The 16,107-nt window shown below is 39.6% G+C and overlaps 1 protein-coding gene across 1 annotated transcript; it reads left to right on the forward strand.

Moving 5' to 3' along the window:
* The first annotated feature begins 4,075 nt into the window (after positions 1-4,075).
* On the forward strand, positions 4,076-11,056 carry LOC149985426 (uncharacterized). The gene is made up of 6 exons (XM_090196070.1): positions 4,076-4,162; positions 4,868-4,922; positions 6,808-6,918; positions 7,309-7,683; positions 8,643-8,760; positions 9,250-11,056. Exons 2-5 carry the CDS (start codon positions 4,881-4,883, stop codon positions 8,661-8,663), a joined length of 549 nt encoding a protein of 182 aa, XP_090052196.1. The 5' UTR covers positions 4,076-4,162; positions 4,868-4,880; the 3' UTR covers positions 8,664-8,760; positions 9,250-11,056.
* Positions 11,057-16,107: the final 5,051 nt, after the last annotated feature.

Raw genomic sequence — 16,107 nt, forward strand, 5'->3', positions numbered from 1 at the left:
ATTTCATTGGTTTCAATTAAATATGTTAGGTATTTTGTATAAATTAAATGTATGTAAAGTCCTACAAAATTGACTGGACATATTACAGTAATGAGATATACAGTAGTAAACATTTTATTTAAAAAACACAAAAATAAGATTTAAGGCCAAAATAAGTTAAGAAACCAAGCATACTGTAGTGAGCCTTAATATGATAGTGAATTCAGGCTATATAGCTGAATTCATCACAGACATGGTTTCAGTTGGTTTCATGAGAATCACGCAGTCAGGTGGGGTGTGTGGGCAGGGTGTGAAGAAGCAAAGTCATCATGATAATCTATTGTAAATGTAATCCATATAATAATTGATTAAATGTAACGGTTGTTCAGGAACCAGACAGAGGGATTCTTTGGGCAATGCAGATGGTCAGACTCGTGTTGTGTCCCCACTCCCCAGGATTGCTCTTCATCTCCACTCAACAATATCAAGCAAATGTTTAGACACAGACTCGATAAACCAGCCTACATTCCTAGATGATGAGACCTGTCCAGCAGACACTGTCTGAAACTATTGAAGACTGCATTGCTGATCATCATAGAATATCAGGGTAAGTATAAAACTAATTGAGACAAAACAACCATTGATAAAATATATTTGCCAAAATGATTAATCGCAGACAGAGTTGTTATGTCAAGGACAGTTTCCTAAACTCTGTTATTTCCCCATCATTAACCATGGTATCAAGGGCGCCCACTTAGTCATGGATAACAATTATGCTACACCCATCGCTGCTCATCCAACCACTTATTTTGCTTCACCAGAGGAAAAGGCGAAGCGAGATGGATAGCTGAGCCCAAAATCGGTCTTCTCCAGCAGGTGGCGTTTTTCAGTCACCAAGCGAGGAGTTTTTGTATGGAGGTCAATGCGAGAGTGTTGATGAGGGTTGTTGACGTATTCAATGGAATATCCATATCCATCTCGAGGCAATTTCGATATAAAGTGTTTTTTTCTCAAAATTACCGGGATGTCCATGTCCTACTTATATCAGTATACTCCTAACAATATAAGAATTACAAAACGTATATTCTGTCAAATAAACCTTACGTAGCAAATAAGCCATACACATTTTCGTTTACCATTGACCTCCATACAAAAACTCCTTGCTTGGTGGGCGAAACAATAACAAAAATGCCACCTGCTGGAGGGAGACAGATTTTCCGCCGAGTTGGGTCTCTCTTCCTCTCTGATACACTACATGACCAAAAGTATGCACATGGTGATCTTGGGCTTGTTTGCTACAACTCGGCCATGGAAACCCATTTCATGAAGCTCCCGACGAACAGTTCTTGTGCTGACATTGCATCCAGAGGCAGTTTTGAACTCGGTAGTGAGTGTTGCAACCGAGGACAGACGATTTTTACACGCTTCATTGAATAACAGCACTTACAGCTGACAGGGGCAGCTCTATCAGGACAGAAATTTGATGAACTCGCTTGTTGGAAAGGTGGCATCATATGACGGTGCCACGTTGAATGTCACTGAGCTCTTCAGTAAGGCCATTCTACTGCCAATGGAGATTGCATGGCTGTGTGTTAAATGTTATACACCTGTGAGTAACGGGTGAGGCTGAAATAGCAGAATCCACTAATTTAAAGGGGTTTCCACATACATTTGTACATATAATGTATATTTGGATCATCTAGTGGCTACATCCACTTTCACACACTCCAAGTATGCTGTTACCTATAGAGAATGATAGAGGCCTCTAATGGACAAAAGGTTGTTTTAGCATGGGCAGCGCCATTGAGGGCTTCCACCATTTGAAAGTAGTCAAACTAGTCACCTGGGTGGGATTTCCTATGAGTTGTAACCTCAATGGCGCTGTCACAGTCACTATAATGGCACAGATTTAATTTTACCTTTATTTTATTAGAAAGTCAAACTGAGATGGTCTAATTTACCGATTAAATTACATGACAGAAAATACACACGTACAAATATCAATACAAAATGCAAGCTGAAAGAAAAATACAGTCATAAAAAACAAACACCTTCATCACACAAACACAAGTTCCTCAATCAACTTATTAATAAAGATGAGTCCTCGAAATGACATTAATGCATGCGATTTAAGCTGCATTCAACACAACTAGGAACAAATCATGACGTCTGTGATATTCAGCTCGGAAATGCGGATCTCTAGAATGAGGCCCATGTTCCAGAGTTCGAATTCCGAGTTGGATGAACATTTTTATCGCTTTTCCAAGTTGAAGTTCCCAGTTGTTTTGAACACACTGAAGACAGAAGTCGCCGATTTCCGAGTTCCCAGTTGCTTTCAACGCGGCATCAGCACCGGGAAATGGATTTACGTCTTGATCAGACGTGGGAGCTTCACAAACGTGATTAGTTTGGATTTCAGAACACATTGCAACACTTCCGTTTGAACACTTAAATTGTTTTATTTTTTATTTTTATTAATTTCAAATCAATACATAAAGCACATGAGGGAACACAAGCATACATAGATTACAAACAATAGACAATCGAGCTAGGGGGTACAATATCACATTACAATTACACAAGGACCTTAAGGGACATGCATATACTTACAATTCTAACAGCTTTTTTGTTAGTAGAGCATTTAACTGTCGTAAAATACAGTTCAATTTCTTTTTGTAGGGTACGAAAATTTGGTTTTCTGTTTGTAAATTTACATTTGTGTATATGAAATTTGGCCAAAAGAATAATGAAATTAATTACATATAAATGATTCCGCTTATTTCTATTGTATGTAAAGAATCCAAACAGTACATCTCTCCACAATAGTGTAAAATCTTCATAAATGTGTTCAATTATAAACCTACTGATGTCTTGCCACAGTTTTGTTACATGCATACAATGCCAAAAAAGATGCACAACTGTTTCTGGGTGGTCATTACAAAAGGAGCAATTTGAGTTTATGTTTTCCTTAAACTTCTTCATATAGTGGTTGGCAGGATAATATTTATGAATAATTTTAAAGGAAACTTCCTTAATTTTGTTAACAAGTAGGTATGTGTGTGGCAACATCCAAACTTTTTTCCAACAGATATTATCAATAAATCCATTCCAATAAGGCATGACACAAGGTATAGATAGATACAACATCCTGCTGAAACAAGGATTGTATCGCTCTGTTGTTGAATGGACCAAAAGAGAAACAAATCTTTCCTACTGATGAGTCAACAGGGTCAACAGAAGGTAGGCTCTGAGGGTCAGGTCTTGACAGGCTCCTGAATAACATAGCAACACCTGAGGGAATGGCATCTAAAACAATTGCAAAATCTTTAGGTGTTACAGGGACCTTGTAAAGTGATAAGAATTCTTTATAACTGAGTAAAAGACCCTCTGCATTTACCAGTTGGCTCACCAATAGGATATTATTTCGGAACCAATATTCTAAAACAGAGAGGTATTTTTATACAATATATCCCGATTATTCCATATATAATATCTGTGTGGAGAAAAATTGTGTTTATAAATTAAGGACCATGACAAGAAAACCTGCCGATGAAAAGCAGAAAGTTTCACTGGAACTTTGTCAATATTATCATTGCAAAACAACATGAAGTTAAGGCCACCAAAAGTAGAGAAGACATGATGAGGAATACAATTCCAGATAGAAGTGGGTCTTCTTAGGAACTGTTTTATCCAATTGATCTTAAAAGTATTATTTAAAGTAGTAAAATCCAGAAAATTCAGTCCTCCATTCTCATAAGTGTTCATTACAACAGTTTTCCTTGAAAAGCATCTGGTCTATCTCCTTGCTTATTTTAGGTCAAGATATAAAGATAGCGCACCATATGTTAGTCTAGAGATACCTTCAGGCTTGGTTATTAGGACTCTACCTTTTAAAGATAGGTCCCTCTGTAGCCATTGATTTAGTTTCTTCTGGGTTTTTTTTTAATAAGAGGGTTAAAATTTAGTAAGCCTCTAGACTTCTGATATTTTGTAATGGTTATGCCTAAATATGTAAGTTCTTCTTTTACTGGAATACCATAATATGAAGGTGTCACACAATCTTCCGTTTGAACATTAAAGCACCATTACGTCATTTCCACGCGTCTCTAACTGCAGACACAGAGTATGGGAAACTTTCGTAGAATACTTCTTACTCAGTTACTAACCTTCCATTATATTTGGGGTAAGATGTAACTGGCAAGTTTATATCTTCACGTGTTTTAGTCATGTTGCATTGGTGGCGCGTGTAACGTTATTGCCATCGCCCGATTCGCAGCTGTTTTATGACGTGAGGCCCACATTTATTACAGTTGCATTAGCTAGTTAGCAGATTAACGTGTTAGCGTCGATGTAAAAACTATTTTGGTTGCATTGAAGCTATGTTATGCTCAATTACGCACTGTTTTGCATAGCATAGATTTTTCGACCAACCTTAACATGGCTTTACTATCTTCGTTCTCGATTCGGCCAAACATGCATATTATAAAATGTGTCCAGCTGCAGGTGGTTCGTTTGAATTAAGAATTCCTTTCTACATTAAGTAATCCAACAACGGGTACACTATTTATTTGGTATCATAGCGTTCACACATTTTGTTTGTGCATGCTTCCACCTACTGTGCGGTCAGTTACGTTTTTGATAAACAAAATCGGGAGGGGAGGGTAACATTGCACCACCAACTAAGCCTACACACATTTCTTTAATACACATTTAAATCCACTGTACCGCAGACACACAACGCTACCAGCGTAATCACCCGTTTCAAAGGCGCCCTGCTCTAGTGAGCAAAGCAAGTTACAGGTCTTGTCCCTAGAAGTGCCCTCTCCCTCTGAATGACTTCACGCTATCTTCGCCGATTTTAACAGTACCTAATTTATTTTCTACCCAGCCTTAAACTACACATGGATCGGATTTGGAGATTTGCACCACACCTGCCACCACAGGTAATTAATCCTCTCTCGTCAGGTTGAATTTCTGAGACTGCAGAATATGGTTTGTACTTGGCATCGTTCTTCCTCAAAACATATATTCCCACTGCACTCGGCTGTTCGCATTCCTCGCTGTCCATGACCATGTCTATCCGTTCACCACACGTAATCCATTCTATTGCTTGCAGACTGAGCACACACTGATGCCGTTTCCCTTAAATCCAATTTCTGTTCTTTTGCCCAATTTACAATTCTAGCGCCTCCATGCTTCTTTTCTATCGTTACCACTTTTCCCGCAACAGCTCTCATCGAAATGTCTGTCAATACCCAACAATGTGTACTTCGCCATCTTGTCTATTTAAAATATTTTCTCGTTGATTGGGCGTTTTCGATTATGTTGAGCCGTCACGTCATCGGGTGAATGCAGGGAGGGATTAGCTCCATTCTCACAAATGGAACGGTAATCTGTGCCGCTCTGTCATTTTGTCCAGAAACATGCATCTCATTCCCATAAAATAAATGTTTTGAATTTGGTAAAACATTTTCTTTTGGAAGGCATATATAGCGTTGTTTTCCCAAAACAATCACTTTTGCATCGGAAATCGGAATCGTACTATACCGAACAAAAATATAAACGCAACCATTTCAAAGATTTTACTGAGTTCATACAAGGAAAACAGTCAATTGAAATAAATAAATTAGGCCCTAATCTATCGATTTCATGTGATTTAGCAGGTGTGCAGCCATGGGTGGGCCCTGGAACAAAAACTGGGGAGCCAGGCCCACCCAATCAGAATTTGTTTTTCCCCACAAAAGGGCTTTATTACAGATAGAAATACTCCTCAGCACCGTCACGTCACTTTTTTTGCCCCACTGTATAATGGACCATACATTACAGCAATACTTTTACATTTGACATACATTTAAAAACATTAACATGTAGTGTGTTTGTGCATCTATCAGTTACAAATACATGTCAGTACATACAGTGCATTCGGAAAGTATTCACACCCCTTCACTATTTCCTCATTTTTGTTACATTACAGCCTTATTCTAAAATAGATTAAATTAACAAAGTACTGAGTAAAGTGTCTGAATACTGATGTAAATGTGATATTTTCAGTTATATACTACCGTTCAAAAGTTTGGGGTCACTTGGAAATGTCCTTGTTGTTGAAAGAAAAGCACTTGTTTTTTTGTCCATTAAAATAACATCAAATTGATCAGAAGTACAGTGTAGACATTGTTAATGTTCTAAATTGTATTTAATGGAATTTCTACATAGGCGTACAGAGGCCCATTATAGGCATTTATCCATTTGTAGGCACTCTAGGTAACACTCTGCCGACCTGTGAACAGTGCCAGTTCAAGTGCAGGAATGGAAGATGTATCCTCGGCCTCTGGGTGTTTGTGACAGGGACGGTGATTGTGAGGATGGCAGTGATGAATTCTGCAGCAGGGAGTGACAGTGGAGGGGGTTTACCTTGTTAAAGACCAGTGGATCATAGGGGAGACTGAATGCCCCAGTACAGCGTGTATCTGTACTAACTTGATATTGTCCAGTAACAGGGATGTCAAAGTCCAGGGTTTGAGTTTGCTGATTTTAGTGCTTGGCCATATCAGTTGTGACATTTCTGCTGGAGCATACTGTAGGGCTGTACACCTGTGTCATCACTGTACGATCTGGATTGGGTTCACTAGACACCAAACAGACCAAAACGGGGAGAGACTACATGAACTTGTCAAACAAGAAATGATCTTTTGTTTTCCATTCCAAAACGTTTTGCTACCGTGCACTATGATCCAGATCACATGTATATACAATTTATTGAGGGAAGGTAATAATTGCGTATGACAATTTTGTAATTGTGACAAAATGAGAGTATTTTGACTGTTTCAGGGACCTGCCCAGGATTTCTGTGTACAGATGGAGGTTGCATTTCCCAGAGTGCTCTTTGTGACGGCACCGCGGACTGTCATGACGGCTCTGACGAGTTCGAGGACATCTGTGGTAATAGCTAAGGAAAAGAGGATACCTCTGCCACCTGGGTTGGGCTCAAGTAACACATGCTCAACGTCAGTGTATGAACAAAGTGCACATTCCGTTCATCAATCCAATTTTACGAGCCACTTTCATAATCATAAACACAGGGCCACATTCATAAGCCGTTGCACAAATGAAACATTTGCTTAAATTCCGGAGGGATTAAAGCATTACAGTAATCAGAAAAGTTTACAAAAGGAAAAATGACCCCATTGGAAAATTAGTCAGTTTAATGTGATCATTTATTTTTATTCCCCTCTGAAAATAATAGATGCAGACTTTGTAAAAATGTAGTAAGTCCCTTTTTATTTAAAGTACATGACCACTAATTGCCCTCTGGGCTTTCATCTTTCCCAGGTTTGCTCCAATGTAAGAAGGATGAGTTTGCCTGTGGCAGTAGGCGATGTGTATCCCTCCTCTTCCGCTATGATGGCACTGACGACTGTGGAGATGGCAGTGACGAGGCCTCCTGTCATAAGAACTGTACAGCCGAGTCCTTCCTCTGTGAGCGGACAGGGAGCTGCGTTGCCAGGGCCAAGCTGTGTGACGGCTGGCCAAACTGCCCCGTTGGGCAGGACGTGGGTGCCGACGCATGTCCCTCTGGCCAGACCCGGGCCCCTCACACTTGCTTCAGCTCTGACTTCAGTTGTGGGGATGGCCAATGTATGCCTCATTCCTGGAGGTGTGACCGCTCGCCGGACTGTGCTGACGCGAGCGACGAGGACGACTGTGGTGAGAACTATTGACACTTTGTTACATCTATATCATTAGGCAGAAAACTGAAGAATACAGACTGAAACAGGGACCCCCTGGACTTGTTTAATTTGAACACAACCATGCTCTGCTGCTCTCATCCTTATAGACCAGCAGAGGGCAAAATAACTTCACTCCTACTTGCTCCTTTTACAGACACAGTGGACCTATTATTATTTCCTTTAATTATGGTTTCCGTAATTAAATAAATAGTATGTTGTGTGTGTGTGTGTATATAGTTGCTGTTGCGACTAATAGTCTTTTGAGGTGGTTTGTTGCCCATAAAAATGTAATGCTTTTGATAAGGGCTTGTGTCCCGGACACAGACTAAGTCTAGCCCTTGACTAACAGCACTTAAAATATCTGCTCGATAGAGAATTTATTGATCTGTGTGCTATGAAAGTACAAACGAGCTCTGTTTCACATCCTGTAATGCATTCCCTTTTAGACAGTAGTCAGTTTTCCATTTGGGTAGGTAATTTCTCTTATCACAATCTTTAAATATGTGTGTGTCTAGCTGCTATAGTAAACTGTTGGTTGACTAATTGGAATGATTGATTTATTTTTATTTCATCTTTATTTAACCAGGTAGGCAAGTTGAGAACAAGTTATCATTTACAAATGCGACCTGGCCAAGATAAAGCAAAGCAGTTAGACACATACAACAACAGAGTTACACATGGAGTAAAACAAACATACAGTAGAAAAATAAGTGCAATGTGAGCAAATGAGGTGAGATAAGGGAGGTAAAGGCAAAAAAAGGCCATGGTGGCGAAGTAAATACAATATAGCAAGTAAAACACTGGAATGGTTGATTTGCAGTGGAAGAATGTGCAAAGTAGAAATAATGGGGTGCAAAGGAACAAAATGAATAAATACACATGGATTGGTCCTGTATTCACGCTTCCCTGTCACTGACCCTATCTCTCCCTATGTAGATCAGAATGAATGTCTGGTGAGCAATGGCGGCTGTTCTCACCTGTGTGTAGACCTGCCGATTGTCTTCCTCTGACTGTCCCACTGGCATGAGGTTGGTGCACGACACCAAATGTGAGAGTGAGTGGCATCTCCGAGAGTCATTGATAGGACCCAGAGTTTTTCCTGACCATGTTATGTGACCAAGTTAAATTCAGAGACCAAAAGTTGGTCCCAGGTCATGTGTTTGTTGAAAAACTAATGGCCCAAGTCGTTGGTCACACCAGTGCACTACAATGAATCTGTGATAATTGGTTGATTTTAATGTCTCAAATTAAGCTTGTGATAGACACTTTGAAGTACTATGTGACATTGTATTTACATTTGTGTTCTATCTATGTCTGCGTTTACAGGCAGCCCAATTCTGACTTTTTTTTCACTAATTGGTATTTGTACCAATCGGATCAGCTCTGAAAAATATCTGATGTGATTGGTCAAAAGACCTATTAGTGGAAACAATATCAGAACTGGGCTGCCTGTGCGAACGCAGGCATAGAGGGTGAAAAGTAGATGTTTTCCAATCAGACATATCCTATTAAAATGATTAAGAAATACCCACTCTTTTCTCAGAAATTGACACATGCCTCGACACTGACGTCTGCAATCAACTATCTGTACATGTCAACGGAACTTTCTCCTACGACTGCCATGAGGGCTACCTGATGAGCCCAAGGACTGGTATGAATGGCGTGAGTACTAGAGGTCGACCGATTATGGTTTTTCAACGCCGATACCGATTATTGGAGGACTAAAAAAAGCAGATACCGATTTTTATTGATTTGTAATAATGACAATTACAACAATACTGAATGAACACTTATTTTAACTTAATATAATACATCAATAAAAATCAATTTAGCCTCAAATAAATAATGAAACATGTTCAATTTGGTTTAAATAATGCAAAAACAAAGTGTTGGGGGAGTAAAAGTGCAATAAGTGCCATGTAAAAAAGCTAACATTTGAGTTCCTTGCTCAGAACATGATAACATGAAAGTTGGTGGTTCCTTTTAACATGAGACTTCAATATTCCAAGGTAAGAGGTTTTAGGTTGTAGTTAATATAGTATTTATAGGACTATTTCTCTTTATACCATTTGTATTTCATATACCTTTGACTGACTATTGGATGTTCTTATAGGCACTATAGTATTGCCAGTGTAACAGTATAGCTTCCGTCCCTCTCATCGCCCCTACCTGGGCTCGAACCAGGAACACATCGACAACAGCCACACTCGTGACAGCGTTACCCATCGCTGCACAAAAGCCGCGGCCCCTGCAGAGCAAGGGGAACAACTACTCCAAGTCTCAGAGCGAGTGACGTTTGAAACGCTATTAGCGCACACCCAGCTAACTAGCTAGCCATTTCACATCGGTTACACCAGCCATTAGGCTGATAGGCTTGAAGTCATAAACAGCGCTGTGCTTGCGAAGAGCAGCTGGCAAAATGCACGAAAGTGCTGTTTGAATGAATGCTTACGAGCCTGCTGCTGCCTACCATCGCTCAGTCAGACTGCTCTATTAAATCATAGACTTAATTATAACATAATAACACACAGAAATACAAGCCTTTGGTCATTAATATGGTCGAATCCGGAAACTATAATTTCGAAACAAAATGTTTATTATTTCAGTGAAATACGGAACCGTTCGGTATTTTATCTAACAGGTGGCATCCCTAAGTCTAAATATTCTTGTTACAGTGCACAACCTTCAATGTTCTGTCATAATTCCGTAAAATTCTGGCAAATTATTTCGCAATGAGCCAGGCAGCCCAAACTGTTGCATATACCCTGACTGCGTGCAATGAATGCAAGAGAAATGACACAAGCAGGTTAATATTGCCTGCTAACCTGGATTTCTTTTAGCTAATTATGCAGGTTTAAAAATATATATTTCTGTGTATTGATTTTAAGAAAGGCATTGGTGTTTATGGCTAGGTACAGTCGTCCAATGATTGTGCTTTTTTCGCAAATGCGCTTTTGTTAAATCATCCCCCTGCGTTTCATTGATTATATGCAACCCAGGACACGTTAGATAAACTAGTAATATCATCAACCATGTGTAGTTATAACTAGTGATTATGATTGATTGTTTTTTATAAGCTAAGGTTAATGCTAGCTAGCAACTTACCGTGGCTTCTACTGCATTCGCGTAACAGGCAGGCTCGTGCAATGAGAGTCAGGTGGTTAGAGCATTGGACTAGTTAACTGTAAGGTTGCAAGATTGGATCCCCCGAGCTGACAAAGTGAAAATCTGTCGTTCTGCCCCTGAACAAGGCAGTTAACCCACCGTTCCTAGGCAGTCATTGAAAATAAGAATGTGTTCTTAATGAACCTGTCTAGGACACAAGTTCCGCTAACGGAACCCCCCCCAACATTGCGCTGAAAAGGCAGCGCGGGAAATTCAAAAATATTTTTTAGAAATATTCAACTTTCACACATTCACTTTTTATGGCTTGGGGGGCAGTATTGAGTAGCTTGGATGAATAAGGTTCCAATGTAAACGGCCTACTCCTCAGTCTCAGTTGCTAATATATGTATATTGTTATTAGTGTTGGATAGAAAACACTCTAAAGTTTCTAAAACTGTTTGAATGATGTATGTGAGTATAACAGAACTCATATGACAAGCAAAATCCTGAGAAGAAATCAAAACAGGAATTGAGATATCTGGGCTTTGTATGTATTCACCAGAGTCCCCAATGAAATCCCCTTGAGATATGATGTTGCACTGACTAGGGGTTCCACTAATGTCAACCATCAATATAAATTATAATGAGGCTTCTATGTTGTTGTGGGAGTGAATGAGAGCAGAATATATCAGCTGTCCATCAAGCAGCCATTTTGTGATTGCGCTTTTTCCTCATGGTACCCACTTGCGTTCCATGGCTCACGAAGACGAGAAGGAATACTCTGGTTGGAACTTTATTGAAGCTATATATTAAAAACATCCTAATGATTGATTCTGTACTTAGTTTGAAATGTTTCTTCGACCGGTAATATCACTTTTTGAAGTTTTTGTCCGATATAACGCTGACTAGAATTAGCGTTTGGATATGTATACCAAACGCCCTAACAAAAGAAGGTATTTGGACATAAATAACGGACATTTTCGAACAAAACAAACATTTATTGTGGACCTGGGTTTCCTGGAGTGCATTCTGATATAGTTCATCAAAGGTAAGGGAATATTTATCATGTAATTTCTTGTTTATGTAGAAGCCATTTTTGCGGCTGTGGTGTTTTTAAATTGAGCTCCGTCTCAGGTTATTGCATGCATTTCTTTTTCCGTAAAGTTTTTTTGAAATCTGACACAGCGGTTGCATTAAGGAGAGGGATATCTATAATTCCATGTGTATCATCTACATTTATGATGAGTATTTCTGTTGAATGACGTGGCTATGCAAAATCACTTGATGTTTTTGGAACTGGTGACTCTAACGCGCCAATGTAAACTCAGATTTTTTAAATATAAATATGAACTTTATCAAACAAAACATGCATGTATTGTGTAACATGAAGTCCTATGAGTGTCATCTGATGAAGATAATTCAAGGTTAGTGACTAATTTTATCTTTATTTCTGGTTTTTGTGAATGCTATATTTTGCTGGAAAATGGTTGTGGTTTGGTGGAGACCTAACATAATCGTTTGTAGTGCTTTCGCTGAAAAGCCTATTTGAAGTCGGACACTTTGGTGTGATTAACAACGAAAATTGATTTAAAATGATATAAGACGTGTATGTTTTAGGAATTGTAATTATGAGATTTCTGTGGTTTGAATTTTGGCGCCCTCTATTTTCACTGGTAGTTGTCATATTGATCCCGGTACCGGGATTGCAGCCATAACAGGTTAACAAGTCCAATACAGCAAATGAAAGATAAACATCTTGTTAATCTACACATCGTGTCCAATTTTTTAAATGTTTTACAGTGAAAACACAACATATTAGATCACCACCAAATCCAAAAAAACACAGCCATTTTTCCCAGCCAAAGATGGTCACAAAAGCAGAATTAGAGATAAAATGAATCACTAACCTTTGATAATCTTCATCAGATGACACTCTTATGTTGTGTTCGGTATTATGCATATTTATATCCACAAATCTCGGTTTACATTGGCGCCATGTTCAGAAATGCCTCCAAAATATCCGGAGTAATTACAGAAATACTCATCATAAACTTTGACGAAAGATACATGTTTTACATATAATTAAAGATACACTGGTTCTTAATAAAACCGCTGTCTCAGATTAAAAAAAAAACGTTATGAAAAAAGCATACCATGCAATTATCTGAGACAGCGCTCAGACGTAAATATATTTCTCCGCCATGTTGGAGTCAACAGAAATACGAAATTACATCATAAATATTCCCTTACCTTTGATCTTTCATCAGAATGCAGTGCAAGGAATCCTAGTTCCGCAATAAATCGTTGTTTTGTTCCATAATGTCCATTACTAGTGTCCAATTAGCTACTTTTGCTAGCACGTTTAGTTCACATTTCCAAAAGCTGGCGCTGGTCCAGGCGAACTCGGACGAAAACTTAAAAAAGTTATATTCCAGGTCGAATAAACTGGTCAAACTAAGTAGAGAATCAATCTCCAGGATGTTATTATCATATGTCCAATAACGTTCCAACCGGAGCATTCGTTTTTGTCTACAGAGTAATGGCGATATAATGACTACTGCGCGTAACCAGGAACTGGCATTCTGCCAGACCAGTGACTCAAATAGCTGCCATCCAACCCACATCACACTAGAGGCTTCATTCCACATTCTACTGACTGTTGACATCTAGTGGAAGGCGTAGGAAGTGCGAACAGATCCATATCTTATTTGGATGTGAATAGGCGATGAGTTGAAAATCAACCAGCCCCAGAATTTCCACTTCCTGTTTGGATGTTTGCCTGCCCTATGAGTTCTGTTATACTCACAAACATAATTCAAACAGTTTTAGAAACTTCAGAATTTTTTTTCTATCCAATAGTAATAATAATATGCATACATTAGCATCTGGGACAGAGTAGGAGGCAGTTCACTATGGGCACGCAATTCATCCAAAGTGAAAATGCTGCCCCTATCCCTAAAAGCTTGCCTAGTTAAATAAAGGTATAAATACAAATTTAATCGGCAAAATCGGCCCCAAAAAAGACCAATTTCCATTTAAACTTGAAATCTGCCCTAATTAATTGGCCATTCCGATTAATCGGTCGACCTCTAGTGAGTACTTTATGACCTGAGAGCGTTGATGAGGCAAATGGGTAAAGCAGATTTAATTTCTGACAAATGGCGCTTTTTTTTGTTGTAAAACATCTTGTAAGAATAGGAAAAACCCTACCCAAAAGAGTACCTTGTGCATCCAGTTTCCTTTCAACCAACACCACCTCCACCCCACACACACACAATGGCTCCGGAGGAGATGGCTGACGTCTTTACAGCCTCCTAACCAATTGTGCTATTGAATGTGTGTGTGTGTTCGCGTTATTTGTATCTTATGGTGGCTGCTGCCAACACACTGACTCAACTCCAGCCACTTTAATAATGGGAATTGATGGGAAATGATGTAAAATATATCACTAGCCACTTTAAACAATGCTACCTAATATAATGTTTACATACCCTACATTATTCATCTCGTATATACTGTACTCTATATCATCTACTGCATCTTTATGTAATACATGTATCACTAGCCACTTTAACTATGCCACTTTGTTTACATACTCATCTCATATGTATATACTGTACTCAATACCATCTACTGTATCTTGCCTATGCCGCTCTGTACCATCACTCTTTATGTACATATTCTTTATCCCCTTACACTTGTGTCTATAAGGTAGTAGTTTTGGAATTGTTAGCTAGATTACTTGTTGGTTATTACTGCTTTGTCGGAACTAGAAGCACAAGCATTTCGCTACACTCGCATTAACATCTGCTAACCATGTGTAAGTGACAAATAAAATTTGATTTGATTTATTTTGTGCATAATGTTTCTGTCACTGTCTCTTATGACCGGAAAGAGCTTCTGGATATCAGGACAGCGATTTACTCACCTCGTACTGGACAAAGATTTTTTTCTTTAATGAGTCGGACTTGAAGGATTTACTTCAGACACCCGACAAGGCCCTAATCCCCGTCATTCACATGAGAAAGAGACGGCGATATTGGGGACGTAGGTCGGGGTGCCTTGTAATGATCTGACGGCGAGTGAGTAATCCGCCTCTACCATCAGTCCTATTAGCCAACATGCATACATTGGATAACAAAATAGACAAGCTATGATCACCCTACCAACTGGACATTAAAAACGATAATGCTGTGGCTGAACGATGATATGGATAACATACAGCTGGCAGGGTTTTACGCTGCATTTTCAAGATAGAACAGCTGCCTCAGGTAAGACAAGGGGTGTATATTTATAAACAGCTGGTTAAGGAGGTCTCAAGGTTTTGCTCGCCTGAGGTTAGAGGTCTACCGATTTATGATTTTTCAACGCCGATACAGATTTAATGCTTGAAGCATTGCGAAGAGCTGCTGGCAAAAACACGGAAGTGCTGTTTTAATGAATGCTTACGAGCCTGCTGCTGCTTAGTCAGACTGCTCTATCAAATATAATTATAACCTAATAACACACAGAAATACGAGCCTTAGGTCATTAATATGGTCAAATCCGGAAACTATAATTTCGAAAATAAGACGTATTCTTTCAGTGTTTTCAGTTTCAGTATTCTTTCCCCCCATCTATCTTCAGAGCTCGTGCTGCTAGGTGACCTAAACTGGAACATGCTTAACACCCCAGCCATCCTACAATCTAAGCTTGATGCCCTCAATCTCACATAAATGATCAATGAACCTACAAGGAACCACCCCAAAGCTGTAAACACGGGCACCCTCATAGATATCATCCTAACCAACTTGCCCTCTAAATACACCTCTGCTGTTTTCAACCAAGATCTCAGCGATCACTGCCTCATTGCCTGCATCTGTAATTGGTCAGCGGTCAAACAACCTCCACTCATCACTGTCAAACGCTCCCTGAAACACTTCAGCTAGCAGGCCTTTCTAATCGACCTGGCCGGGGTATCCTGGAAGGATCCTGGAAGGATATTGATCATACACATCACAGACAAACTGAATTGGTCCACTCACACAGACAGCATTGTGAAGAAGGCGCAGCAGCGCCTCTTCAACCTCAGGAGGCTGAAGAAATTCGGCTTGTCACCAAAAGCACTCACAAACTTCTACAGATGCATAATCGAGAGCATCCTGGCGGGCTGTATCACCGCCTGGTACGGCAACTGCTCCGCCCTCAACCGTAAGGCTCTCCAGAGGGTAGTGAGGTCTGCACAATGCATCACCGGGGGCAAACTACCTGCCCTCCAGGACACCTACACCACCCGATGTCACAGGAAGGCCATAAA

Source organism: Oncorhynchus mykiss, chromosome 1 (assembly GCF_057628025.1).
Source record: "Oncorhynchus mykiss isolate SJ-2025 chromosome 1, ASM5762802v1, whole genome shotgun sequence".
Taxonomy (NCBI): Eukaryota; Metazoa; Chordata; class Actinopteri; order Salmoniformes; family Salmonidae; genus Oncorhynchus; species Oncorhynchus mykiss.